Below are 27157 nucleotides of genomic sequence, written 5' to 3' on the forward strand. Positions count from 1 at the left end.
TTTGCCCTAGTCGCAGCGATGCATGTACGGGAAAACAAGTTGCAGAATGTGACTAAATCGTCTTTGACGTGCAGCCGGTCACACCCCTCTAATTATCTAGTGACCGACTCCGTCCTCCTCCCTGTGCATTAAAGGGTTGCTGTGCTGTGTGTAAACCATCTGACCACCACACCTAAATATTTGTGGCCACACTTATCAGCTGTGAAAGGCGAATGCCTGCTGCGGCGTCACCGGTCGAGGCGTGCCCACGTGAGTTTTAGCCCATTCAGATTGCTACTTCGGTCGTGGCTGGACCTGTGTTTTCATTTCTCATTAACTGTTGCATGCAAATTCCTCTCCGCCCTCATGTTCACCTGCAGGCCTGATCATTTCTGTTTTATATGTCTGTTCCCATTGGCTACAAGGTCTGGATTATTGTTTTGTTTTTTTACGAGGTCTCCAGCACGCCTCCGTCCAAGTGAAGGGTAAACCTTTGGTGCGCTGTAAGGCAAAGACACACGGGCTACCTTATCGCTCCCTGTTTGTCTATTTGATTGAGCCAATGCGCTGTAAAAAAAAGTAATCTGTGCCATTTTAGCTGTTTATCAGTTTGCCAGACAATAAAATTGAATTGACATTTGGAGCAGCTGCCCTGGATTCCCAGAGCAGGAAACTAAAAATTGGAGCTTAAAGAGGTTGTTGTTCCTCTGAGGACCAACGACATGATCAGTGGTTTCCTGACGAACAATAGACGATATTAAAAAGTCCAACAAACTATTGTTGTTGATGCCATGTACCTAATTCGATTCAGAAGATTGAGAACCCTAGCTCTGCTTCTCTTTTAAATCATCTGTAGAGCAAATGCTTTTAATAAACTGTATGCAAGAGTGTTTAGCTGATATAAAAGAGATTTTATTTCAGGTTTTTTGTTGCTTTCCCCTGTTTTATGTTTGGATTTTGTACTAAAAGTAATTTTATCTCTTGTCTTGAGGTGTCTTCATTTGCACTGTAAACAGTAGCCGAGTGTCCCGCAACCGTCCCGACCGAGGCCTGCGTCGGCAGCATCAGGCTTTTGTTTGTTTGGCTCCATTGGCTTCGGTTCAAGGGTCCTTGTGACACAGCCGGGCTGAAAGGGACTCTGACCCCACCCCTCCCTTGACCACAATTGAATTCATCTGCAGTGGGAGGTGGACAGTGTCCTGAATGTCCTGAACAGAAGCTGCAGCAGCAGTTACTGACTGAAGCTCTTTCTTCGCAGTGGTTGTTTGTTGGGGGTGGGTGGGTGGGGGGGGATATCCCACTCTGGCTAAGGCTGGATAAGAGACTTACTTTGTGTCATGTGAGGAGCTGTTAGAATGATTTCCATGGTGCAAAACAGGAAATACAGAAATACCCGGGATAGTGTTCAGTCTCACACATTCAGACACAAACTTGTGTTTATTGATATAATTCAGTCCCTAAAGTCATTGTAACCATCCCCCCAAAAACTGGTTTTAACCCTCAAAAAGTTGTAGGGAAAAGTGGTTTCAATTGCGATTTCCAGTTGTATTGAAGTGGTTAGGGAAGCAGCTTTGGGACCGCGAGGTCACGTATTAGATCTTCTTGATGTCCGTGGCGGAGAAGAACTAATTCCTCGCCTGTGTACATAAACACATGGCGAATTAGGTGGACTAACTGGAAGGAGGATCAGGTTGTAAACGGGAGCAGTCGAAATGATTCAGCACTGTGTTATTTCACAGGATTTGGAAACAGACCGACAGGATGCTCCTATTCTTAGCAGGGGCCAGCACCGGCAGCAGGATATTCTTTACAAAAAAAGCTTTGGGACATCTTAGGAAAGCAGGAGACACTTTCATCCTGAGCTCGTTCTTATATTTAGACCAGGTGCAACAGCTTGAGCAACTGCTTCAAAGTTTCCACCATCTGCTTCTCCCAAATACATTTTAAAGATTATTCTCGGCGCAAATAAGAAGTAAACTCGCTGTGCCTCATTTTAAACCCAGTAACTCGAAAGAGCGTAAGAGCGTGGCCCGATTCGTTTAAAATTATTGCATGGTTATTTATTTATGATGTGCGATTCTCTGGCGTCGAACCAGAGTGTCCCAGGCAGAGAGGCTGCTTGACCTGAATGTCTGAACACTCGGTGAGCGGGGATCTGGTCCAGATCAGTGAGTTACTCCAGTAAAACCTGACGAGCCACATTCAACACGCTGGAAATGTAGCCGGAGGCCAGGGCTGGCTGGGACGGACCTTCCTTTTACTTCACTTTGCTCCCTCTGCTTTTTATTTCCTGCAGTTTGTTTTCCTGATCATTTTCTTGAACTTTCACACCACTTTCACACAGGTTGCCTCCCTTGCCTCTTGGCTCCTGCCCTTTCTCTCACACTGCACCTTCTGCACTTATTTTAGTTTGATTTATTTCAGGATATTTTGACATTAATTAAAGAGATAAAGTGTAGATGTATTCATTCTGTATTCTGTCTGATGCTGTTGTGCGTCCTGTAGTGGCAGTAAACATTTCAGGGTGATCACGTCCTCCCCCTTTACCCCACTCGCTCGTTGGTTCTCCCTCTCTGCCGTCCACTATGGTGCGTACCCTCAACGGTGCCTGTTAACTTTGGCACCGCTGCTGTTATTTCAACCAATTCAGGAAGCACTTCTCATTTGATTTGCTCCTACTTTTATTCAAGTTTCTCGAACGTATCTGCTTCCTCTGCTCAAATAATTTCCTCAGGCATGCATACGGAAAAGGTTTTCAGAGTTTTCTCCCCTAGCTTGGTACCGTGCTGCTGTTAAACTTTTAACAAGTTCAGAAATGTTTTAGGCATTTGCTGGAGTAGGTTTGTGGCCTTGTGCTTCTTTACTTGTTCGTCTCTGATACTGTGATTGTTTTGTGTTGTTTAAGTAACTATGAGTAGTTTAAGAACAGGATATAAGGGAGCATCCTCTTCAAGCACGTTTAAAGATACATATAGTACCTTGCTCTGAATAGCTATTTGTGTCTGCACATACTTACTAGTACTATTAGAGGACATGAGAAGTGTCCTGTGCCACTGGAAAGACGTTGTTTTATGAGATGCAGGCACAAAGTCATCACATCACAGCTCAGGTGACCTTTGCACATTCAGTTAAAGTATTTTAAAATCATTATCATAGTGTCAAACTTTGAGTGTACGTCATTCGGCAGTGTGATGCTTGGGCTGCAAGAGAAAACTTGTCCGTTGTCTTGGTGAAACTGCTTTCAGCTATGTGCGCGTGCTCCAAGTCAAATATCATTTGCGGAGGATGTAGCTCCATCGCTACGCAACCGGAGTGGAGTTCGAACTCCTCCAAAAAAGTGATATTTCTGGTGTTTGATCGTTGTTGTTGCTCTCCTTCCGCCTTCTCAGGCGGCCCGTGCACACATACGCTGATCTGGCACAACATTACGACCACCTTCCCAATATTGCGCAGGTCTCTCTTGTGCCTCCAAAACAGTTGTGACTCATCAGAGAATGGACATGGTCCTTCTGAGGGCGTCCTGTGGATGTTGTTAGTGGGGGCCTATGGGTTAGAGGAGGGGCATAAAAACTCTTTGCAGAAATGTAGGAAATTCTAAACTGTAAATGAATACAGAAGAATGTCACCAACATGTTCACATATTTGTACAGGATGTATTTGATTGTTAAGTTTAAATACCGCAAATAATAATAAAAATATTAACTTTTTTTGCGGATTTCGTCATGAATCTATGAGTTCCTAGACTGTAGTCTAATTGTAAATCAATAATAATACACATTTGTGGCCATGTTGAAACGAATTTCTCTCCTTATGGATTCACACTACATCACTTAAACACAGACTGGCCTGAGACGTCTGTGTCGATGTGCAGAAAGCCAGAAGCTGATCTACAAAATGTACAGACTTATGTTCATGGTCTGCAGTCGTAAACAAGGCAGCTCTTATTGGAGACCTCCAAAAGAGCTCATTCAGTTAGGGTTACTGACAAATTAAATATAAATTTAAAGGAACATGTGGAATTCGTTAGCTCCCCGTGATTAAAATGCAAGTGGCGTGTGAATTATTGCACAGGAAGATGGCATATTGTTATTTCCCAGCCACACTGATGATGATGATGATGATGTTGATGATGATGATTCTTTTAACTGGGGTAACATGTGGAAATGTTTCAGCGAACACATTCGTGAAAAGGGCCGCAGTTAAAAGGCTCTCGCCCCCAAACTATATGAATCTTCCAGCTGGAGACCGGAGCGTGAGAAAGAGCAGAGCTTAAAGTAGCAAGAAGCCATCTTCACTTGTCATAACAGGCTGACTGGAAACAACGGGAAGCAAGCCTCTCCCTTTAGGTCTCACTCTGGTATTTGTGGAATCTCCTTTGGAACAAATAGGCCACTTCCTGACCCTTTCCCCCGGAGATTCTCTTGTGGCGGAAGAGGAATGAGGTTCTGTGGAGGAGGTTTCTTGAAGGAGGGAAATAGCTTGATGGCTGTGAATGTATTGGATGAAGAGATCGCTTCTCAGTTTCCATATCCTCCTCTCCTCTCCCTCCCTCCCTTTGCAGTCACATCCCGTGTTAAAGTCACAGTTAAAGTGCTTTTTCCACATCCATTGTCAAAACGAGAGCCCGTGCAAAGACGTGGAAGACAAACAAACAAAAAAAGAAATCAAAAGTGCAAAAGTGCATGCATCCGTTTATAAGGAAGTGAAAGTTCACACTTCTATTTTCATACCACGTCTTTTATTTCTGTTTCTATCAAACCTGTTTCCTTTTGGTTATAGGATACATGGGCATTTACACTCTAATATGAGTGAAAAACATCTTGGTCACTATTCATAGTGGATATTTGGATCGGTTGTTGGCTTTTTTTCTCCACAATCTGCCTTGATTGACATCTTCTTCCATGCGTGTTCCTTTTCTTGTCGCTCCATTAACCTCAGGCTTGATATGAACAGGGGAAGTTGATATTAAACAAGTAGAAGTGAAGTGTTCTTGATCTTTAGGTGAGAGGGACTTTAAAGACTTTATCGCCTCGTTTAAGGTTTCAGGTTAAGAGCAGAATGAATAAGTATAAAGTATTTTGACATGTTTCCTGTAACCCTTTATTGTTATTAATAAAGGTAATCCTCTGGTTTTCTATATGTGGAGCTTGACTGGAAAACAGTAGACGCGAACAGTAACTTGTAAGAGGAACTGGAGTTTGATGCACCCTCCTGTTCCAGACACATTCCAGAATAAATGTACGTCCCGTCTGATTGCCCCATTATTCAGCATCTGGAGTTCAAATCTACACATATTGTATTACACGCGACCCAAGGTTGCGGTGACAACCCTTTTTAATTACCTGCAGATCAATCCTCGGACCTATTCAGGGGGTGGAGACGGAGTCTGTCTTATTCGTGACACCAAGAAACTCCGGTTTATGTAACTGTTTTCCAGCGCTGTGACTGTGTTTGCCTTGAGCCTCTTTTGATTTTTCCACTGAGTGAAATATTTAAACCCGATACATCTGACTGATTTGTCTGGTGCAGACTTATTGTAGTTCCACTGTTTTTTTTTCTTTGCCCCCACATTTTTATTTGTTTTTAGTTCAGTTATTATGAGACTATAAAGACTGTTTGTCAGGGAAAGATTTGATAGTTCAGCTCAAACGCATTGTGAAGGCGATGTTATTGTAGTCATCACAGCAACTCTCAATTATGCACCGATGATGACAAAACCGCCAAAAGAAAAATATGTTTTTTTTCTTTTCCCTTCAAGTGTTTTTTCACACGTAGTTAACTAGAATAAAAAAAAACAAACTAAATCTTAAGTTTGGTTTGGCCCTTTCGAGAGCTTCGAGAATCCACCGAGGCATTAATCATAATGTGTTGTGCTGCGATGATAGTGAAGGTGTCTTTCTTCATGGGGATGTCCCGCTTCATCCAAGCCTGATGTCTCATAGTTATTTATTTCAGGTCTGCCTTAAATCAAAACCTCATCTGTTTCAATGGCAGTTAGCTAGAGGAAAACCCAGCCAACTAGGGGAATGGGAGCTACCCTCGCCTCGCTACATTAGCTTGGACAGCGTTATTCCAGCCTCACGGTGCGTGTGCGATGTAGGAAAATACAAGTAAGATAAGTAAAGCCTTTATGAATCTGCAGGAGAGGACATTTTTGTTTATTTTAGATCGGATCTCGGCATCGAGAAATGGGTCAGTAAATCATGTTCTCAGCATTGATTTAGCTCAATATGCCCCATGGAATATTATGTTACGTTGTTGGTAGCCAACATACAGACGGCCATTGATGCTAATCGACTGGGATGTGCCCTTTCTTTTTTTTTTTCATGACTTCTGTTCAAGCACCAAAAAGGCGGGCGCATTTGTCGACCTTTATCCGACGCGTGAGGTCTGTGGGTCTGATTTGTGCTGATGCACGCACGTTGCAGTCCAAATTCTCTGAAAACTGCAACGCGATTTATCGATAAGACTAAACGTCTTGAAGTGTGGACAGTGGAGCAGCGCGTTCGGCAGAAGGTGATACAGATGCACGTTAAATCGCGTGAATTGCTCTGACTTTAGTTATTTGAATGCATGCGACGCAAACTGTTCCACGTTTAAAGAGTTGAAACCAGTTGCAGCATGATTTCGTGTTGTAATGCTGGCTGTTCGTGGACGGGGAACAAACCTCAGGCTTGAATGACTGTGAACATGTTTGACTCTGTACAACTCAACAAACTGGGGTAAATGAGTCAAAGCAAACTACACACTCATGTGTGCATTTAATCCACCCTAATTCTTTCGCCAACACCTCCTAGTGTTTTTGCAGCAATTTTGTGCCCATTAAAAAAACACAGTAGTCTGCACAGGATGAACCCTTTTTTTTTTTTGTGAACATCTATTGTTCCCTCATCATAATCCCTTATATAGCGATTTGGATTCCAGTGGAATATCACATCTGGGTTCTTACGTCAGAATACTGCCTCAGCAAACAGGTGCGTGTTCAGCCTCTGTGCGTGTTGCCGTTGAAATGAGGGCTTGTTTTGAGGCCGGTGAGTTTGCAGATTAGATGAACAGGCTCTGAAAGGCTGCGCTCATCCGTCAGTGTTTCCTGTCGGTCCAGACGGATTGCGATGAGGCCGGAAATGGGATGCTATACTACACCCACAGTGCACTTAACTTTGATGGAGATGATTTTGTCAACGATAGTCGTAGAGAGAACGACTATGATATATAAACTTCCCTTGCAGAGCACCACAAGTGATGAATTTTGGCCAAAACTGATTTATTCAGCAAGGTCGTCATGGATAGAATCATTATAGATTATTGTGCAGTACTGACTCGATTAAAACATATGTGACAGATGAAGCTTCTTGCACGATGGAACCTAAACTCCAGAAGGCTGTAGTGATGACAACGCTAGTGATGTAGCTTCTAGTATCGGTGGCTTTTGGCTGCATCTTAATTAGCAGCATTAGAGATTAGTGGGTTGATCCGCCTGATGATCTTTATGGTTGGTGAGACTGGGCGGCGATGCTATTTTTTAATTCACCAAACAAGAAGGATAATCCAACATGATTAGGCTCTGAAACCTCATTATAGTACAAAAAGCAAGCAGCGCCGGTTGAACCGCTGTGCTTTTCAGCCTCATGTCATTTTTCTCCCCGTGTCAGTGTGAGCTTCCGTCCATAAGTGGCTCTTGAGCATTCGCGAGATGTCCAAACCCTGAGTTATAATCTTCAGCAGCGTCACCGGTTGTAAATATAACATGCTTCAGTCAGACACATATTCTTAAATAGCCGTTCTCCTTTCCCCCTCCTGTCAGAAGCGGCTTTCCCTTGGACAAACATTATGGTGAGGGCTGAGGCCTTGTCACGGCTCAGGCTGGAGCCTTTCAGATGCACATTTTTCACATACAGCGGTGTTGTACTCCGGTGGCGCTGCAGTAGCTCGGTTTGGATGCGGCCTGTCCGCCGTGCACCGGCCTGTCCGGCAGCCTCCTGGTGTTTTTGATGCTGTGGCGTGGTGGTGGTGGTGGTGGTTTGTTTTTCTGCGTACTGAATTATTTATGGGGAAGCTGCAGACCTGATGAATAATAGAGAAGAACGTTGAATAAAATACTTGTTGGAGGCATTACAAGGAGCTATCTGGTTTTAGTGGCACGGGGGGCTTTAGGGGTCAAACTGTTACCTGAGTGAGAATTAATTAAGTTAATAAGGTGAGAGTTAATGCTCCTTAGTCATTAGATGATTTAGGCTTTTGTGTTGTCTATTCATGTCTGATAATGGACATTATCCTGCATATACAATTCACCTGCCAGAAAAATAGTTCATTCATATTTTGAGACATACTGCAGTCAAAATGCAGATATAAGGTTTTTCCCCAGCCATAAGTGTTTCTGTGGGGTTTGACTAACACCTGGAACAACTATTACTGTCCTGTAGTATTGCAAGTGTTGTTCATTGCTCCAGTAAACAGGACAAATCTCAACTATAGAGATTTTTCTAGTCCGCTCTGCAAATACAAACCTTTGACTCAGCTGAGATCTGACTCGTTAGCCTAGCTAGCTATTTCCGCCACGCCAAATCAATATCAGGATTTTAATGTGCACGTGTCCTTCTTCTGTGATACAATCAATCGGTGAAGTTCAGAGGGCCACTGAAGCCCCCCTTCTGCGCCTTTTGTCTTAAGAGGACGTGGCAGAGCAGAGTCAGGTATTGCTCTTATTTATGACTGATTGAATGTTGAAACGTCTGCCTCCAGCTGGTGCCAATGTCAACAAAGGTTAGCAGACCAGACAAGATAAGTATAACAGATTTCAACATGTTACTCTTGTAATAAATTGTAATCAAAGACTTTGTTGCTATGGTTACCCACTGGAGCTACCGCTGAGTGAGCTCATTCATTTAGACTGTGAACAGTTTCGCCGGAGTTACTTGGCAGGTCTCCTGTATGAGGAATGGACGGGCAGTGTTCACCTAGACCAATTTGTAAGTTTAAAAGAAAGATCTTGTGATAAATTTTACATTTCCTGATACAAACCCTTTATGTGCTGACGCACACCAACACTGAACGTATCCAACAAACACCTCAGTACCGTAGAGCTATATTTCCCGTCCCAAAACATGTTGGGGAGCCATGCAGGCTTACATGTTCATTCATGTTCCTTACCATGAACACATTACTAGGCTGTTGTGACTCACATATCCTGTCCTGTGACTGGTATGTGTTACTCTTCCAAGTTTGTGGTTTGCTTATTGGAATGAATGTGCATAAGAAAAGTGACAGTGCGTCCTACGTTCACATATTTCCTTCCTAATTATTTAAGCAGAAATGTGAAGTGCTGGTAACGGTTACAACTTCCGTGCCAACTGACAATGAATATATGGGGCACCCAAAACAAGAGTGAGCTCACCATCGAAACAACGCAAATGTAGGCCAGAGCAGCAAGTGTGTATTAAGGTGTTGGCAGTAGTCACTGTGTTTACTTAGCCTTTATATAAAAAAGACTTGGCTATGAGGAAACCAAACCTCCAAGAAACCGAGAAACCTACCAGGAAAACCAAACAATGAACGGTAGACAGGGTTCGCATATTTTAGCCACCTAAAACTAAGACCTCAATAAGATAAGTGTATCAGTACAATATACAGTATTCAGGGAGTAATCAAAGACCCACTTCCACATAAAGTCGCTTTATTGGATTTGTTTAGAGTCAAGTCAGATTTGCCCGTTGATTCTTTTAAATGTCAGCAAAAGGCAATAACATGACATTTGACACGTTTTGCTGCAGTTAACAAAAAGGGTATTATGAAGTCGACTAGAAGGACGCCGCTGACGATAATACTACTACTTCTTTGTCAGTTCGTCTCTAATCAAACGGCTTGGGACTATACTAGACTATATCCCCACAGCAGCCATTTTATTCTGACGTGGGCTTGTGCGTTGTAAATTAAGGCTTGTGAGAGAAGGTCAAAAAAGATAAACAAAACACAATTCGTCCAGTGTCACGTGCCCAGTTACATGATCTCTGTCCTGGTCAGACACCATAGCTCGTTTTGGACTCCTCTCTCCGGGCTGACGGTTGCTGACGCTTGCTGTCTGAAAACTGCATCGTCAGCACTCTCCTTTCTACCCAACCTGAGTCCCAATGACACAGCAGCGCAGTCAAAGCACATGGCCTCATCTGAAAACGCCTGGTTGTTTCCATGGTAACGGGCTCTCTTTTTTTATCAAGTGAGTCTGGGATGCCGACAAAGTTCAAAGCGTATGTTGGAATACGTGCGTTGATTGAACACGTTATAATAAGCTAAAATCTAAAGAGAATATAAAACTGGACAGGAAACTGAACGTGGTCCAAACTGCAAGGACGAGGACCCGGCTTGTGGACTGAAGATGGTTCAGTCTGACCGACATTTCATACATGCAGCTCAGCAAGTGCGAACATGTGCTGCTGTAGCGGTTATAAGGGTTAACTGAATTTTCAGCATATTTCAGTAATTACCACACTGAGCCATCTCACAACTTCATGTTACTGACCTTTAACTGCCTATTGACGTATTGGGAACCCCTGACATAGCCATTGAATGGGGCTGACGCTGGCTGGTGACACCTTTTTTGAACGGGCAGTGGATGTGGACAATGACCAAAACTGTTCTTGGTGCAAGACTATGTTTTTAAGCCATTTGTAGGTTGTGCAGTGTGTTAGCAATAGACCGAAAAATCCACAGCAGATGCCAATGACTGTTCTGTGACACTTACGATAAGATAAGATCGACCTTAAGATAAGATAATCCTTTATTATTCCCAGTTAAACTCTACACAACGGATGTTGTTTAAAGATATTTTTTTGTTAACCCTTTAATCTCTTAGCCTAAAAATGTCCGTCTAGACATTTTTTTTCCCCTTATTTTGACTACAAGAGGTAAATCCATTCGCCTGGTTTACCACAATATCTTTTGCCCGCACGTTAGAGCGTATTAACCTTCCGGGAGTGAAATCATCGCCCATGTAGGGAAACATCTCAGCTTTCAGAAACTGCTGGAATTTTTCCAGTAGCACAAATTGTGACACACTTACGGTAATCTGAAGTGACACATTTAGTTTTAAAGAGATTCCAGTTCTTAAGAATTTTTTATTTTTTTTCCTGTTATACAAGCTAGTAAACTGAAAGCTTATTCACCGTTACTTATTTTGCACAGTGAATAAGGTTCTACTCTTATGTATAAAATAAAATGAACATCTTAAAAGGATTGGGTTAGGTTGAGAGCAGAAACTTAATTTTCTTAATACATTGCAGAGCTTTACAGCTGTCAGGTGTAGGTATAATCATATCCTGACTCAATATTAAAATGACATCCCTCATCCGGAGTGACTCCACGGTATTGAGGTCAGGGCAATTTCCCTTTGTCTCCAAATGACTTGCGTTGCTGTAAGCTTTCCATCATTTAATCATATTTGCGCCACATGGCACCATTTCCATAATTACGTTTTGTAGTTGGGCTGGCTTGTTGTTTTGGTAGAAGTTTTGGACGTGTGCACCAGAAATGATCTGTTCCAGTGCGACACTAGTGGAGGGAGAAACGTGAATCATCAGACTACATTGTAATTGTCAAGGGCCTGTTCCAGTAAAGGTTTTGTACACACCTTCACACTGTTGGCAAACATTCGAAAGGCAATGCAGCAGCAGCCCAGTCCGGTGCAGAAAATGATAATAAAACAATACCCACATCTAGTGAGTAAGTAGATGGTGACAAATCAAGGGATTAAACCAGAAAAAACAATGAGTCAGATCATTCGACGAACCTCCACAAACTGGTTCTTTTGTTTTTGTGAACAAAATTCACCGAAGCCCGGAATTTAAAGGTCATTTAATGTGACAGTCTTACTCACTCTGCACTACATGCGCACACGCTCGACTCAAAAGCCACACTGGGGCACGGTCAGGTACCGCTCTGATCCTGTGCTGTTCAGTTTCCATTTGAGCAAACGGGGCAGAGAGCGGCCCCTGTGATTTATCTGCTGTTTTCCTGCTGACCTAAGCCCCGAGGCTTCTGTCGGCCACAGAGAACAGACTGTGCTCCGGGATCGTTGTCCGCTGCGGCGTCCTGTCACTGCGGCATGTGTTCGTGTGGCGGCTGGCGGTCCTATTATCAAAATACCAAAATGCACAATCATGTGAGACTTACATCCCTGAAGTTTGAAACATGAGGTCATCAGTACGTTGATTACACCAAAACATGGCCTGAAATTCCATCTTCTGTGCTGCACATTTATTTGATCACGCTGCAAAATATATATCATGATATTTAGTTTATCGATTTAAAAATATATTAGTTTAAATACCAGTATGTTAATTAACACACAATGAATAAATATTAATATTATAGTAAATATTGAATGGTTTTTAGCGCCTTCAGTATTTTTTGCCATGAATCTTAAGGTCGGCGGTGGTGGGTGGTCTGTCGGCTGTGATGCTTCCAAATTTCAGTTTGCTCTCTGATCCAGTTACTTTTAGAGGCCAGTTCATGTCTATGAACTCACACTACCAGAGAAAAAACTTGTAGCTTGTCAGTTCCACATTTTGTTGCATCTTTTTCCGATAGCGTTCAAGCAGGGTTAGCCTTGAAAACGGGCCAGATACCAGTTTGTATTAAACATATTAAATCATAATAGATCTTTTAAGCTGCTCATACCCATTAAGTCTATCATCAATATGTTTTATGTTGTCTTAATGGTTCGTGTTTTTATTTTTATACTCGAGAGTTAATGGTCTTATGCAGCAAACAAGATTTATGGCCTAAACCCCGGCCGTCTCTGCTTGACTTTTGAAGCCGTGGCCGACCTTTACAGTGCTGCGCTGACCCCTTGCTCTCAGACCCGGCACATGAGGTCAGAGGCGCTGGATTCTTAGGAACTGAGCAGAAAACATGGTTGGGTGTTTTATCCTACCCACGCATTCCACTGAGATTACCGCAGCCAGACAGAATTGGTGTGTCTAGAGGAAACAAGACGTGGCTGCGGACAGGCCGCGTAATTGTGAGGAATTTTGGACGACACTTGATTAAGGTTGCGGCTGACGATCGCCAAATCAAGTTGTAAATGGACTCGGGGGGGGGGGGGGGGGGGAGACGGCACATCCTCCACAAACATGCTGGGTCACATTCCGGCGTCGTTGGCGCGTAGTGAAGACGTGACACATTTGAGTTACGGTACAAGACTTTTCGAGTGATGTTCGTGTGCTTTCTAGTTTCTGACTGGAAGCCGGTGACAGTTGACTAACCTAAAACTAACCAGAAACTGATAAACCTTAGAAAAATGCCACATGTATAAGCAAGTAATGTGAGATGAATTGTTTTTTATCTTTGTTGGACTTGCATTACCTTCATTTTTTGCGTTGCTCTTTTTCTTTTTTTTTTATCTCGCGTTGCTTCTATCTCAAGAAGATAAACGTGAGGCTGGGTTTCCAGTGATGACGTTAAGCGGCTTTCCTCAGCTTTGGCCCAGTCTCTGTGACCCTCGGGTGTTTTCAGTGATATCTCAGACGTGTTTGGTGTGTTGACATGGATGGATTTAGAGCTGACGTGTGCTCGCACGGGCTCTACGTCTCTAAGGGGGTGTGGACAAGTGCGTGTTTCTGCACATCTATATTTACGGTTAGATAAGAGTTTTTAGAACATGGGGCGAAGACATTTATCCAAAGCGAGAACATTCCGGCCTGTCCTCGCTTTTAAAGTGTGTTATTGCTCAGGTTAGAATCAGTTTAGTAGTTGTGGTTAAAGTAGTGATCTCAAAAATCTCAGTTCCTTTGAGAGGCGTGATTGTTTATCTCACTTCTCAGGGATCCAAACAGTGCTACCCGTGTGACTGTAGTCACCTGGCACCTGGGCCATACTGGTGGTGTAATTTGTCTAAAACTGCCCATTCATCATTTGTTTAGCCATAATAACACCTACTCGTAACCTGAGCACCGGATGCCGGTTCACACACACACTGGTATGTTTTGCTTTAGCTCTGCTCGTCCTCTCTGGCAGGAGGATTATGGAACATGCGTCACTAACTGCGCACAGTTGGGGGATTTTGATCAACAGCGTCGCCACAGATATCCAGTTTAAGTAGGGCTGGGTACCAGTTTCCTGAATTGATGCTACCTCTACTTGGCACGTCTTGCACTTGGCTTCGCTCTTGCCTGGCTCTCATCTGTCGTCATGATAAAATCCAATCAATCTTGCTTTCAGGCGGTGACGGTGCTCTCAGGGGTGTGACTCCTGCCTGTCATGTTTTGGATCTCCCTCACACGTGGACCCATCTCGTTACGTGGCTTCTCGTAATTAATTTTTTTTGTTGTGTGAAACCTGTCTTGCCAGACTGCAGCAAGATTTCTGATTAGGGGAAGCAGGAAATATGTGCATATATTAAAACATGTATCAGAGGATTTTATGAGTTCAAGAGCCCTAGGTTTTCTAAAGGTAGTTAATTTTAGAGAGCTGTCATTTTTAAAAGGACGCATTCTTGTCTGAAAAGAGAGAAAACTCTGTCCTTGAAGTGAGATGAGACAGGGGCCTTTATGTGTGCCTTCAGGGACTAAATTAATGTGTTACTAACAAGTTCAGTCCCATCAAATTATTGGTCTCAAGAGAGAACCTATGCTGGGCAAGACTGAAACTAAAAGCTCTCATCCAGTTGGTTGCAAGGTCAGAAAGTAGAAAGTGAAGGTACAGTGGACACAGTGTACCAGCTGTAACAAAATAAATAAATAAAAAAACTGAAACGCTAGTAGAAATGAATGAAAGAAAAGAGAAGGCGAAGTTTCTAAAGCACGGGTGTTACGAAAAAGTGTTATGGCCTCTTAACCTTGCTAGTTATTAAATAACTAAAGACATAAATCTACCCGGATATTGTCACGAATAAAAACCTCGTGAGTCAGTAGTTTCGTGTGGCTTGAGGGAAAAGCTTCGGCTTTTCAGATCGCTGCATCGCTCTCAGCTGGTCGGACTTCACAGCAGCCCGCGTTCACATGACACCAGTCTTTTTGCTGTTCATAATACTCACTGTCACCCTTGAACGGTGTGTTGATTCATTACCTCTCTCCTTGCCCCCTTTTTTTTTTTTTTTTTGCCCCACCCTCTTCCTCTAGCTCGATGATTTTCAAACACAGCTCTGCTTATCATCCACTCGGGCCTCCCGTCCACTAGTGTCAGCTGGTTTAGAGCTATCTCGTTCTTTGTTTGCACTTAATCTTCATGAATGTTCGCGGCCCCGTCCGTAGTATATCACGGCAGGTTCTGAAATGATGCGGACTTTGTGCAGTTGCAGGAGTCCTGAAGAGTTTTTTGTTTCCTGGTCCTCTGGCTCCATCTTGTGGTCTAAGAGCAACAAAGCGATGCACAACAGATACTGCGGTGGTTGAATTCTGCTGCATGAGAATGCGTGAGTGGCTATAAGGAAAGACTGGCACATCACAGTCACGTCTCACCTATGTGATACTCGTGTGTTACACATAAATGATGACCACACACATGGCTTTGGTAAGCTGCTCGACAACATCAGCGTTGGCACTTCCTTAGCACAGAAATGTTGGTTTCATGTGGTTATCTTTTTGCAGCCTAAGCTCTCACTCACTATCTGACAGCTAGACAGTTGCTGAAGTCACACATTACACATAATGCCACTATCCTGAGAGTGAAAACGCGTTTTGGATCTGAAACGCTGACGTGATACTCTTATGTCCAGACTATGGAGGATGCAGGACGGTCATCAAGGAATTGTAACTTGGAACTGCACTTTCCGATGCGTCTTCCAATGGGACAAAAACAAACCTGTGCAAACTGGACTCGTCTAGTTTTGTACTTGGAAATAGAACAGTGTTTGTGCAGCAATTATTGTGAAGAACGGACCCTGGAGACTGGAGGACTGGAGGACACAGGACCGTCGATTTGGAATTTGAGATGCAAGCCCATGCAAGTCACCTCCTGATGCATTCTCGATAAAAACAGGCGGGGCAGGCACCCTGTGCGGGTATTTGGGCTGTAGTTGGTCATGTGGCGCTTTGAATTGAAACAGTAGTTAAGCAACAACTGATTATGTTTCTCAAGTCGAGAGGAACCCAAGCACGGACGAGGACACACGTTGATAAACACGCGTTCAAGTTCAAGAAGATGAGTTCAAAAGTGAACGGCAAATTCAGTGATGCTGTAAAAACGAGCGAAGCAGCAGGCAAACATTATTTCACTTTTGAAAGAGCATGCAGCTCCAACAGGGGTAAGCGCCGGCCTTATCACCTCACGTTGTGCTACGCTCCCCTTCTAATTGTCCAGACTTGTCACCTGCCACTGAAAACATCTGGTGCGTTATGAATATGAAAGTAAGGAGGCTCTGAAGTGTTGAGCAGCTGAAATCCTCAACCATTATGCTGGTGTCCAATTATAAACGAAGATGCATTTTTCTCTGTTCATATACTGCGTAGTGTGACCTGCAGGTCAATGGATTATGACTTTATTTAGTATTTCTACGTTGCTGATAAACATTTCTTTGCTTATTTGCCAGCAGTAGGAGGGGCGTTGATAGCATTTCCGTTAACCTTTTCTGCTTCTGCTTTTCCTCCCGCTGCCCAGCTTGTAATGCTTTACAGAACAGAACAGTTTCATAAAGGAAGACACTGCAACTTGCGACATACTCTAAACACTCTAGATACGTAGAATCTTACTCAAACGCACAGGAGGACGAGCGAAGAAAGACAGCCGAGCTGGAACACAGGATAGACTTTGAGGTTCAGGCGGCTGAGGTGGAATTAAACCGCCAAATGATGTTTGGACATCGCGTGAAGGTAAAGTTTGACACCGGTTTATTAGATGTGCTAAAAGGCGTGACGGTTTTAGGTTAGCACCAAAGCTCAGTTAGTTGTGAGCATTACCTGCTTTTCAGTTTTAATTCAATGAGAATTCAGTATATTTAATGGGCTTTTGACCTGTTGTTCAGCTAAACCAGACATTTGAAACTGATCCAGCATAACATTGTGGCCGCCTTCCTAATATCATGTAAGTCTTACTTGTGCCTCCAAAACCGTTGTGGACATGGGTCTTCTGGTGGGGTCCTGTGGTGTCTGGCAACAGGATGTTGTTAGTGGATGGGGAGCGGGTGGTTTTGGGTGCTATAGGTTGAGGGGAGGAGCCTCAGGGAGTGTTGTTGTTACGGGGTGGGGGTGCCTGGTCTGGTCTAGGTGGGTGGTACGTGTCTAAGTAGCATCCACATGAGTACCAGGTCCAAACGTTTCCCAGCAGAACATCGTATTGTCTGGTCAATGTTTATTACTTCTCCTTTCAATGGTCATAATGTTGTGGTTGATAGTGTATAGTGAAGCTGTAGAAGATATCTATGATGTTGTACCAGAAAAAATCTAAATGACTTGTCTTCAAGCAGCCAACAACTGACCATGCAAACTGATTAGCTAGTTAGCTACATGCACAGGCTAAGCGTTCTGTCTGACCTACACTAGAAACAGTGTGTTTCCAGCTAACACACACTTATTTACCGTCATCTGATTTCACCTAAACACACAGAAGCAGGTGTGATGGCAGCAACTGCAGGAGCATGTGCGGTTGACCAGAGGCGCTGCTTATTGGACTGCGCTCGACTGTGGGAGTTCATGGCAGACCTATCTAGCAGGCTGGGGACCTGCGGCTCCTATTTTTACCACCTCTCTCAACGCCCTCGTATCACAACAGCTGTCCCCACGTCTCCCCTGTCCACTGACAGGAATAGCCGGCCTATCAGAGCACTCCCCCTCTCTCCCCGGTCTTGCCGTTCCCCTCGGTGTGTCTCTAGCTGCTCACTCAGACCTCCTCCACTTTAGCCAGTTTTTCATTTGATCAGGTGCTTCAGAGGACTATTGTGAAACGGGAGTTGTGGAATTGCTTCACTCGCAGGTAGAACAATTTGTGGTACGCTTTTTTTTTTTTTTTTTTATACACCAAGCGAGGTCTTTAGACACAATCTATGACTACCATGGGACCTTGAGCCTCCACAGGCCTGTGGCTCTATTTTTAGGCTTTGCTAAGCTAACGGAGGCAGCTTAAATGGTTTTTTCGTATCACTTGGTTTGGTTTTGGGTGTTACTCAGTTAACCGATTTTTTTCCCAGTATGAGGGAAATTGGTCCAATTTATGTTATAATAATATTATAATTTCTCTTTTGAAATGTCCACTGTAATATCAGTCCATGTATTTTCCTTTGTGGTTTTAATTGCCCTCTTTTGAGGGAGTAATCTGGCCCACAGCCCTACTGTCTAATCCAAAAATAAACCTGTTAGTCAGTGTGCTAATTCAGTGACCCTAGATAAAACCCACTAACCCCCAAACCCTGAGCTAAACCTGTAAAAGTTGTTGACTCAACATATTGAGCCAAGAATCTCCAGTTAACGGCATTTCTGTCTGTATTCAGCTTTGTGTGTGCAAATTAATCGGGTAATTGCGAGGCAAACATTTGTGTAAATTGTGTGAAAGTGGCCAGAACCATACTGATTGTGCTACTAAACCTGGCAACCGCTATAATACTGATAGTTTAGAGAAAATCTATCTTTTGTACAAGGAGCACGTCTCCACTTTCCAGTTCAAAGGAGGGTTGTTGTTTGCTTCCAGATTGAGACTATGAGTTGTGCTCGGTTTTGGATACGTGTGTTGTTACAATGACATGTATGACATGTTTCAGCAAGTCACCAATCTGTATTCGTGGATGAAAACGACATTAGATCATACCGTTAGTTAGTCGAAGCATCTTTATGTAATGTCAGCTGTCTTTGCTGGCTAACACAAATCAGTCCATGGATCTCTCTTTAACTGGGAATAGGCTGCGTTTGATAGGTTTGCTCTCTGTCTGCTGTTACTATTGTTAGCATCAACAGATGTAAACAACAACTCCCAAACTTTATTTATTCACACCATATTGATGGCTTGCTTCTTCGTCATCATTCGTCATCCAGGTTATAGCTGCCAATCAGAATTGACAGTGAAGGAAAGCGTACAATCAGCTGTTTGTTGGCTTTTTCGTTTTCCTTTATTGACCCTTAATGGTAAAATTCTTTGCACTTCTTTCTGTCCATTTGTACTCGCAGTGGTGAGTGGCGAGCACACTGGGAACAGTATCCTGCCACGTGAGCAGCACACCGATAACAGCTTTGCGGTCAGGTGCTTGGTCAAGGTATCCCAGCCACAGACTTGGAGCCGGGTCAAACCAGTGACTTAACAGTCCCAAATCGGCTCCCATTGTCTTTCCGCTCATTCTGATATTTTACCATTCTTCCCTCGATAGCTTTTCTCATCCTCCTTCTCCTGTTCCCATTTCATCCATCACAGCCCATGACAGCAGATCGGCAAACATGGCATTTTCATCTCGCTTTTCCTTCTGGGAACAAAAGGGAAGTCTCATTTTGACGTTGCATAAAGCACTCTTTGCAATGCATGGTGTTGGATTGTTTTACACTGTGTGTTAACACGTTTGTTTTCTTGAGGTGTCTCACTAAGAATTTTAATGGATTTCATACAGCATTACGTGACTGTAGCTAACCACTCTCTGTGAGATTGTACAAGGTTCGCCATTTGCCGGTAACTGAATCGGAGCACTTCCGATGCTGTGAGTTCATCGGTTCTCGAAATAGTTGTCTTTGAATCAAAGGATGCGGATGTTGCACAGGTTATTTTATTTCTATCTAAAAAAACAATGGTTTCTCGAAATGTGCACGTTTTTGAGGTTTGCACGGTGTGTGACAGTCGACAGCTTCACCATTTTGATCTGTTTTCCCATTTTATATTGACACATTTAGATTAAAGAAGAGAACAAGCCAGGCAGCAAAAGTGTAAGTAAAGACTACCAGAAAATATATGTAACATATATTTATCTAGTGAAAACTGTAATGGACAGACTCATGTTTAAGCTGTCTTACCAGCAACAAATAATTTTTAGATAGAACTTAATTTACACATGGCTGAAGCCATTAAATATTCTCATAATTGATTAGTCAGATCATTTGATTACTCATTTTGTTCATTTTCGCATCTAGATGGAGAAAATTACATTCATGCTTGAAAATGATTTCAATAATTAATCATCAAAAAGGTTGCTGATTAATTTGACGCCAATTGACTGAGTGATTAGGCCGACTAATTGTTGAAGTGCTACACATATTCATTAAGATCAGACCTAATACAAGACTTTGCGAACTTTGCTTGTACCAGCGTATTCAGAAAAAAAGACCGCTCAAAAACCTGTCAAACAAACCTGTCATAAATACATACTGTAACCTAATGAATGCCACTTAAATGTGAGTAGGCACTTTAGATTAGCCTAATGGATACTTCAGACTGGTATAAAAGATTACCAGTATTGTTAACGTATAGTCAAATGGATGTGAGGTGTTGAATATCCGAAAGTTCTGTTCATTAGTGCGTTTCTCTAAAGAGCTGATCTTTGTCCACCTCCATAGTGTTGTTCCAGCCAAAGAATTGTTTTATTACTTGTGCTTGAGAAACATACTCTGTGGTTAGTGGCATACTGTAAGCAGCTCATTATTTGGTACAGATGATTATCTATTGTGGGTTTTTAATGTACATATTAACAAGTTTTGGTCACTTCTGCGTTCAGTGCCCTCACGAGAATATTAAAACTCTCAGATTCATGATTCCCTGAATTTATTTTAGACAGCATTAGGAATAGAATAACACTAAATCTTTCATAGTTTTTTTGTAGCACTTTGCATTAAGGAAAAAGGCCTGTCTGTTTGGATTAGGGTTGGTGCTAAATCTCTCAAGAGTCCTAAATCTTTTCCTGACAAGATGACTGCAGACGCATTCTGTTATTAACGTCTAGATTTTTCTTTGCATAAAACATATACTTAGATTTCCGCTTGGTCACATTCTTACTCCTCTCTTTCCTCTTTACGAGCAGTCAGAAAATGATGGGTTGCCCAGCCGGGCCATGTCCGTGCCTGCTCTAGACCCTGGCAGGGGGTTATTACGGGCAAAAAGTCCACCGGTCTCCCCTCCAGGCTCAGTAGGACGGTTCAGGAGCCCTTCACCACCAAGCATCAGGACCGCTGTTAAAGTACCGGAGCGATTTAAAAGCCCCGAGCCATCATTAAAGATGGCAGCACAAATTAGGAGTCCTGAACCACCACGAGGTCCTCTGAGCCCAGAGCCTGTTAACAGTGAGAAAGAGCAAAACAACACACTGGGCAAAAGCGTGGCCAATGGTACAGCCAATGGGAATATCAGCGTTCCAGACACCAAGCAGTTGGATTCCACAGATGACCAAGGTCTGACACGTAAAAAGGTTGTTAAGGTGGTCCGCCGTGTTGTCAGGAAGGTCCTACCTACAGAACAAGATGAGGCCTCTGTGCCACCACAAAAAACCGACAAAGCTCCAGAAGCAGCCAAGCCTGCTGCTGAACTAGCCAAAACGACGCCGGCACCAGCTTCACTGTCTAAGGCCCAAAGGATGTCTGCATTCTCTTTTAAACACGACGTCATAAAAACAGAGGACAAAGAAGATGTTTCACGAGGACTGATGAACCTTATGGTCCGAGGAAGGACAAGAGAGCTCCGTCCACAAATTCGCAAGGATGAACGACCAGAAAGGCTAGAGTTGGAGAAGGAAAATCAGAAGAAGGAGGAAAAAGCTGAGCCGGAAGAGAAGGGAAAGGAGATTAAGGACAATAAAACCACACTAAAGTCACATGACGTTAATCACAACACAATCACAGATCCTAGTCCTCCTGTAAAAGATGCCATATCTCCGGTGGTTGCTGTAAAGCCAAATGGCACAGCTTCTGTGGGCTCAGCTCCGCCGTCTTCCAAATTGACTGCTTCTAGACCTTTATCTCGCCCAACAGTTGTAGGCTTTATCCCACCGCCCACCAAACACTTGGCTCCACCTCCTGGCTTTATACCAGCACCCAAACCAACTGCTGCCGCAAAATCAACCACTACAAACACTCCTCCTGCTGGCCCACTAGCTCCAAAATCTTCCTCACTCTCTCCTCCATCACATTCTGTCCCAACCCCCAAAGTCTCCCCAATTTCACCAAAATCAGCTGCTGCCACAAAATCAACCACTACAAACCCTCCTTCTAGTGGCCCACTAGCTCCAAAATCTTCCTTACTCTCCCCTCCATCACGTTCTGTCCCAACCCCTAAACCCTCCCCAATCCCTTTGAGCCCTGAGCTTCACCAGTCCAGTCCTGGGCCAATGTGTCCCCCTTCAGTGGTAATTCCCAATCAACAATCCGCTGCCAGCCAACACAAGGTATAGTGTCCACACTTTGCATGCTGGTCAGCCTTGGAGCCATTGGTGTGGAAATGCATGGCCCTTTGAAATGCATGCTTGAAATAAAAGAGCACTGTGGAGTTTGCCAAGTGGCACAATATACGTGTGAGGCCTCAGTGTGGCATAGTCCTGGAGCGCAGCGATACTAGAAACAAGAAAAACACCGCAATATCATGTGTAGTTACACCTTCCTTAGGAATAATGAGGGCAAAGTTGATGAGGTCAGTTGGTTTAACAGTCAGTAACAGTAAGAGCTTTAGCATTCCTGAGTGTTTAGATGGACTTCCTTCCTGGTAACCCAGTACGGCATATGCATGTTTCAGTGAACAGGAGTCTTAAATTCCTTTTTGCATCTTGTTTGTCCGCATAACAAACTGCAATCTGCAGATGAAAATCACACCCATCACACTAGCTCATAGGGACCACACAGCAACTTACACATGCCCTGGCAACTGTAGACGATATTATCTACTGAAACACAGAAAATGTTGTTTCAGAACCAATGACGCTTTCAACAAGAGGTGGACAGTCTTTGTGCCGTATAACATCTAGGCCTGTGCTTGTCTAACATTAAATCTCATACTGATTATTAGAAAAAGTTCCTTAAGCACACATGGGTTTTACAGCTGTTAACTTAGAATTAGAACAAAAAGAATCTTTGAGAGTTTGTGAAGTTAGAACCTAATTGAATATTAGTTGAAAATAAATGCAGCCACCAGACAATTTACTATTCTGATCCAATACATATTTTAAGACATGCAGTTCAAAATTTAAATATATTTTTCATTTGTAAGAAAGTCTTCTTACACAGACGCAGCACATGGATTCAGTGTTTACCTTTATTACTGACTTGAAATTATTTTAGAGACCCACCCAAAACTATCTAATGTCCAGACTTTCACTTTACTTTTCACTCACACTGTTTGTTTGAGCTTGAGTCTTTTTCCTAACCACCAGACGGTTGTGTTACTGTGTTTGTGGGCACATTTATATTATCTAATGAATGCTTTTTGAAGCACTGGCGTTCACTCCTTATCTCGCTGTATTACTAATGTGGTCTTTTCAGTATTCTCCAGTAACCCAGACTACTGTTGTGGTTTTGACACTGTGTGTCTTTATGCATTGTCCTGTAGGGAACATGATCATTTACGTTATTATGAAGCGAATAAATCCATGTATATATGTTTAGTAACTTTCTGTTTGTGTGTAGTGGGCTTTGCTTCATCCGTATCAGTGTGCTTAGAGTCAATGTGTTGCTGCTTTGACCTGTAGGAGGCACCAGTCAGTCCCACCGAAGAGGCTGAGAGACGCCTGATGAGGATCTTCGGTGCTCCTGTAAATCATCCTTCTGTGTCGTCTTTCTGTCTGTTATCAAGGCCTTGTCTTAGCTTGTTGTTTGTTTCTGTCCATTTCAACTCTTGCACCCCCACACAATTCAAAAAAATTCACACACAGATTTGCTAAAGACATTGAGTGATTGACCAGTAAATGGCTCCTATTGCAGGCCTGTTTTCTGAGAGATGGCCTCCAGAGCCAAAGACTGACCACTTTTAACAACTGCTCCCTTGGGCTGTTAGCATTCACCGCCGTTCCTGTGTATATTTACAGACACGGTTAAGGAAATTATTAGCTGGGTGTATATAGCCCTCTTGCTTGGAGCAGAATAAATGGTCTACCACTTAGTCATGGAAGATTGAAACATAACTTGACTCCACCCTGGCTCTGCTCTTTTAGCTTTACAGCGCTTTCCAAGTGTTACTTACTTGGACCGGACTCGTCAGCCATCTAAATACGTTGGTTTGTGTGGAATATGCCGATGTGTGCCAATGTTAATGCCCGTGTCCAGTTATGCCAGCGGCTCCAGTTGCCAGGAAGGCTGTAAATGGCAGGAAAAAGCCACAACCTGGTTTTCAAAAGTGTGTGGATTTCTATAAACAAAGACCAAGGAAAAATCATGCTGAATAAAAAAAAGGAAACGGCCAGTCAGCCCCAGCCACTGAATTTAAATCATTCTCAACACTGTCTTCACCAATCAAAGGCAACATATATTATCATCTTAACTATTTAGGCCTGAATACATTTTTATGTATTTAGTATGTTTAATTGGGTTCTTCATTCATACATCTCTCTGACACACTAGGAATCATTGTCATCCCATTGTTTCACTTTGCCACACCAGCTTTTTCAGTCCTCTGTCAAGTGTCCATGCTCAGCAGTTTCTTCATCAAGACTTCTATGTTGACCTTGTTTTCATTTTTGTCCTTGTTCTTCTCCTCTTTCCCTTTTCTTTTCTTTTCTTTTCTTTTCTTTTCTTTTCTTTTCTTTTCTTTTCTTTTCTTTTCTTTTCTTTCCTTTTCTCCATGCCATAATCACACTGCTTTTGCCTGCTGTCGTTATCTCTGTGGCTGCTCTGTGGCTAAGCTGGAGCCGGCAGTCAGTGTTTCGTCTTCTGTCCCAGCCCCCGTCTCTGCAACCCCGCAGCCCCGAGGCCCCCCGCAGGTACCGCAGCCCTCCAGGCTTCCTCCGGGCCTCCTGGCTGAAATTTACACTCGTGTGGCTTGTCAGTTTATTGGTTTCCTCACCGTTGACGCAAGTTTTGTGACCCAAGTCCCTTTGAAGACGTTTGGTTAACGTGTTTTGCGCGAGAGTTAAAGAAAACTGTGGAAGTAAACTGCAGTGGTTTGGGGGATATTAAAGTCTTACCGGTTGCTTCGTTGGGCTGAATCTGAGCAGTCAGAATATCCCTATACGCTTCAGAATTCAGTATGCATCTTTTTTTCTCCTTGTCTTTCTGGTACAGGTTGATCTTAGTTTAGATGTTTTTGGCAAAGTTCAGTCTGGTGTTTTTTTTTCTTGGGGCTTGTGGCAACAGTCAACATGTCCAGAACTTAATTTGTTAGTTTTCAAGGTCAGATTTAACTTTGCTCTTCTTTACTCGAGTGCAAGTTTCACAAAAGTCTGACTTAGACAGCTGACAGCTACACAACTCGAATTCTTTGCCTACAGATGTTTTGCCCAATGGCAGACTGTCCTGTTTTTTTTTTCCCCTTCATGAGCTGTAACACAGTGACAGTTGCTTTACTTTTGTGCTAACATGTGGAAGCCGTGGTATGCTGTGATGAGCTGCATGTTTACTGTTTACTCTCTTGATGATTTAATCTGTGTAGGTTTTGTGGCTAATTATTATCTTCAGATTTTCCCGGGACACTGAATGTGTCAGGATGGATCGTTACGTCCATGTCCTTGTACTTTTTTTAATTGTTATGCTGTCATTTGTGTGTACCTGAAACAAATAACCGCTCCAATAACAGGTCATTTGTTCAATGATCACTCTAGTAAAGTTGATTTCTCTTTGACAGGGTTGCTACATGAGTAACTACACTGTGCAAGGATGCCATTCCTCATTTTACATATCTGTGTATATATCTATATATAAATAAATATATGTTGCGTGTGTGTCTGTAAAAACATGTGTTGCTGTACCGCACTGTATATGACTGTGACCTTTGACCTCTTCATGCTGGCAAACCCACCAGGAATCAAATGAAGTGGAATCTTTTGCCCTCCTCCAGGCATCTCATGCTGCAGCTAAGCAAACCCAGGTGTGGCTTGCACTGTGCCTGAGTGTAATTAAACCAACACCTCATCCCTCGATCACCTGCTGTGTGGAGTGCTGTGCTGTGTCGTGCTCTGTCCCTTTCCCACATCACACCACATTTAAACCATCGATAGATAGAACTCGATTTAGTGTTTTTTTTTTTTTAAAGAATTGCATCCACAAATAATTTGTTTTTCTTTTTCGTTTACGACTTTATTTATAAACCTGTTTATCTTAGTTTCCCTTCCTCACATTTCATCCCTTCGTTTTCACTGCACCAAGCAGATTTGTGGCGTTTTTATTACCGACCCCCCCCTCACCCCTCACACACCCATGAGTCTTGTCGCATTGACGTGTGTTTTGTTTGAAGTTTGTCACGCGCAAACGTGAACACACACACATCAACACACTGAAGGAGCATGCATCGAACTGCATGGTCATCATCTTGATAATCGGTTCCTTTGTACATTGCAGCATGTTGTGCTATCAGACTGGAAACACTGGCGGTTTCTGACCAGCCTGACTGTGAATGGTTCTGCAGAAGTGACTCGGCTGCAATAGTGTCTTTATCCGTGCCGTTTAATAATTTGAATCTTTTATCATTTCAGGTGAAGACTGAGGAGCAGATTGCAGCAGAGCAGGCCTGGTATGAATCAGAGAAAGTCTGGCTGGTCCACAAAGATGGCTTCTCCCTGGGTGAGATGAGATTATTTGGCTTTATTTCATATCCGGTTTTATTTCATATAGTCTTGTTACAGGAATGCTCTTGTTACTAGGACCAACATAATAATATAAAAGCAATTAAATCTAAATTTAAATACGATTTAAAATCGTATATATTCACTATTAAAGTGGCATATAAACAGTGAAAATAAAGAAAATTTGAGAAAGAAAAAAAACATAATGGGATAATGCGGCAAATATGCAAAATGTATAATATAAGTTGAAATGTTTGGATTGTTAACATTTTAAAAGACCTGAAATTATCTCATCTCAAAGATTTTATGTGTTATATTGAGCTGAATACTCTCTATTTATAGGACACCAATAATAACTCACTCAGTTGATTACTCAGTTTTTTTTTAACACTAAGTTAATATACAATCTATTAGTCACCTATGTAAACTGGAGTTTGTTATCTTATGCAAAGCAAAATAACTGCACAATAAATTCTAATAAAATCTAATGTCATTTCCCCTAAAAGGTGGCTGCTAATATTAGCCAGAGAAACAGGGAACTTTAGTTTCACGCATACAGAAGTAAGAAAACATCTGTAACCGAACTCCGTT

General features: G+C 42.8%; 1 protein-coding gene across 14 annotated transcripts in view; it reads left to right on the forward strand.

Annotated features, from left to right (window-relative positions):
* Positions 1 to 27157, forward strand: part of myo18ab (myosin XVIIIAb) — a 93991-nt gene that overhangs the window by 5147 nt on the left and 61687 nt on the right. For 3 of the 14 annotated variants that reach the window (XM_047594788.1, XM_047594790.1, XM_047594789.1), the window contains 2 exons: positions 25807 to 25872; positions 26477 to 26564. In XM_047594788.1, coding sequence (XP_047450744.1) covers positions 25807 to 25872; positions 26477 to 26564 — 154 coding nt within the window. Of the gene's footprint in view, positions 1 to 16590; positions 16782 to 17599; positions 17881 to 19064; positions 19151 to 19305; positions 19368 to 19772; positions 19806 to 20893; positions 22250 to 23542; positions 23606 to 24691; positions 24770 to 25806; positions 25873 to 26476; positions 26565 to 27157 lie in introns of those variants that run through there. The other 11 variants (XM_047594782.1, XM_047594785.1, XM_047594793.1 and 8 more) reach the window with 8 other exon arrangements.

Source organism: Mugil cephalus, chromosome 9, assembly GCF_022458985.1.
Source record: "Mugil cephalus isolate CIBA_MC_2020 chromosome 9, CIBA_Mcephalus_1.1, whole genome shotgun sequence".
NCBI classification, from domain to species: domain Eukaryota; kingdom Metazoa; phylum Chordata; class Actinopteri; order Mugiliformes; family Mugilidae; genus Mugil; species Mugil cephalus.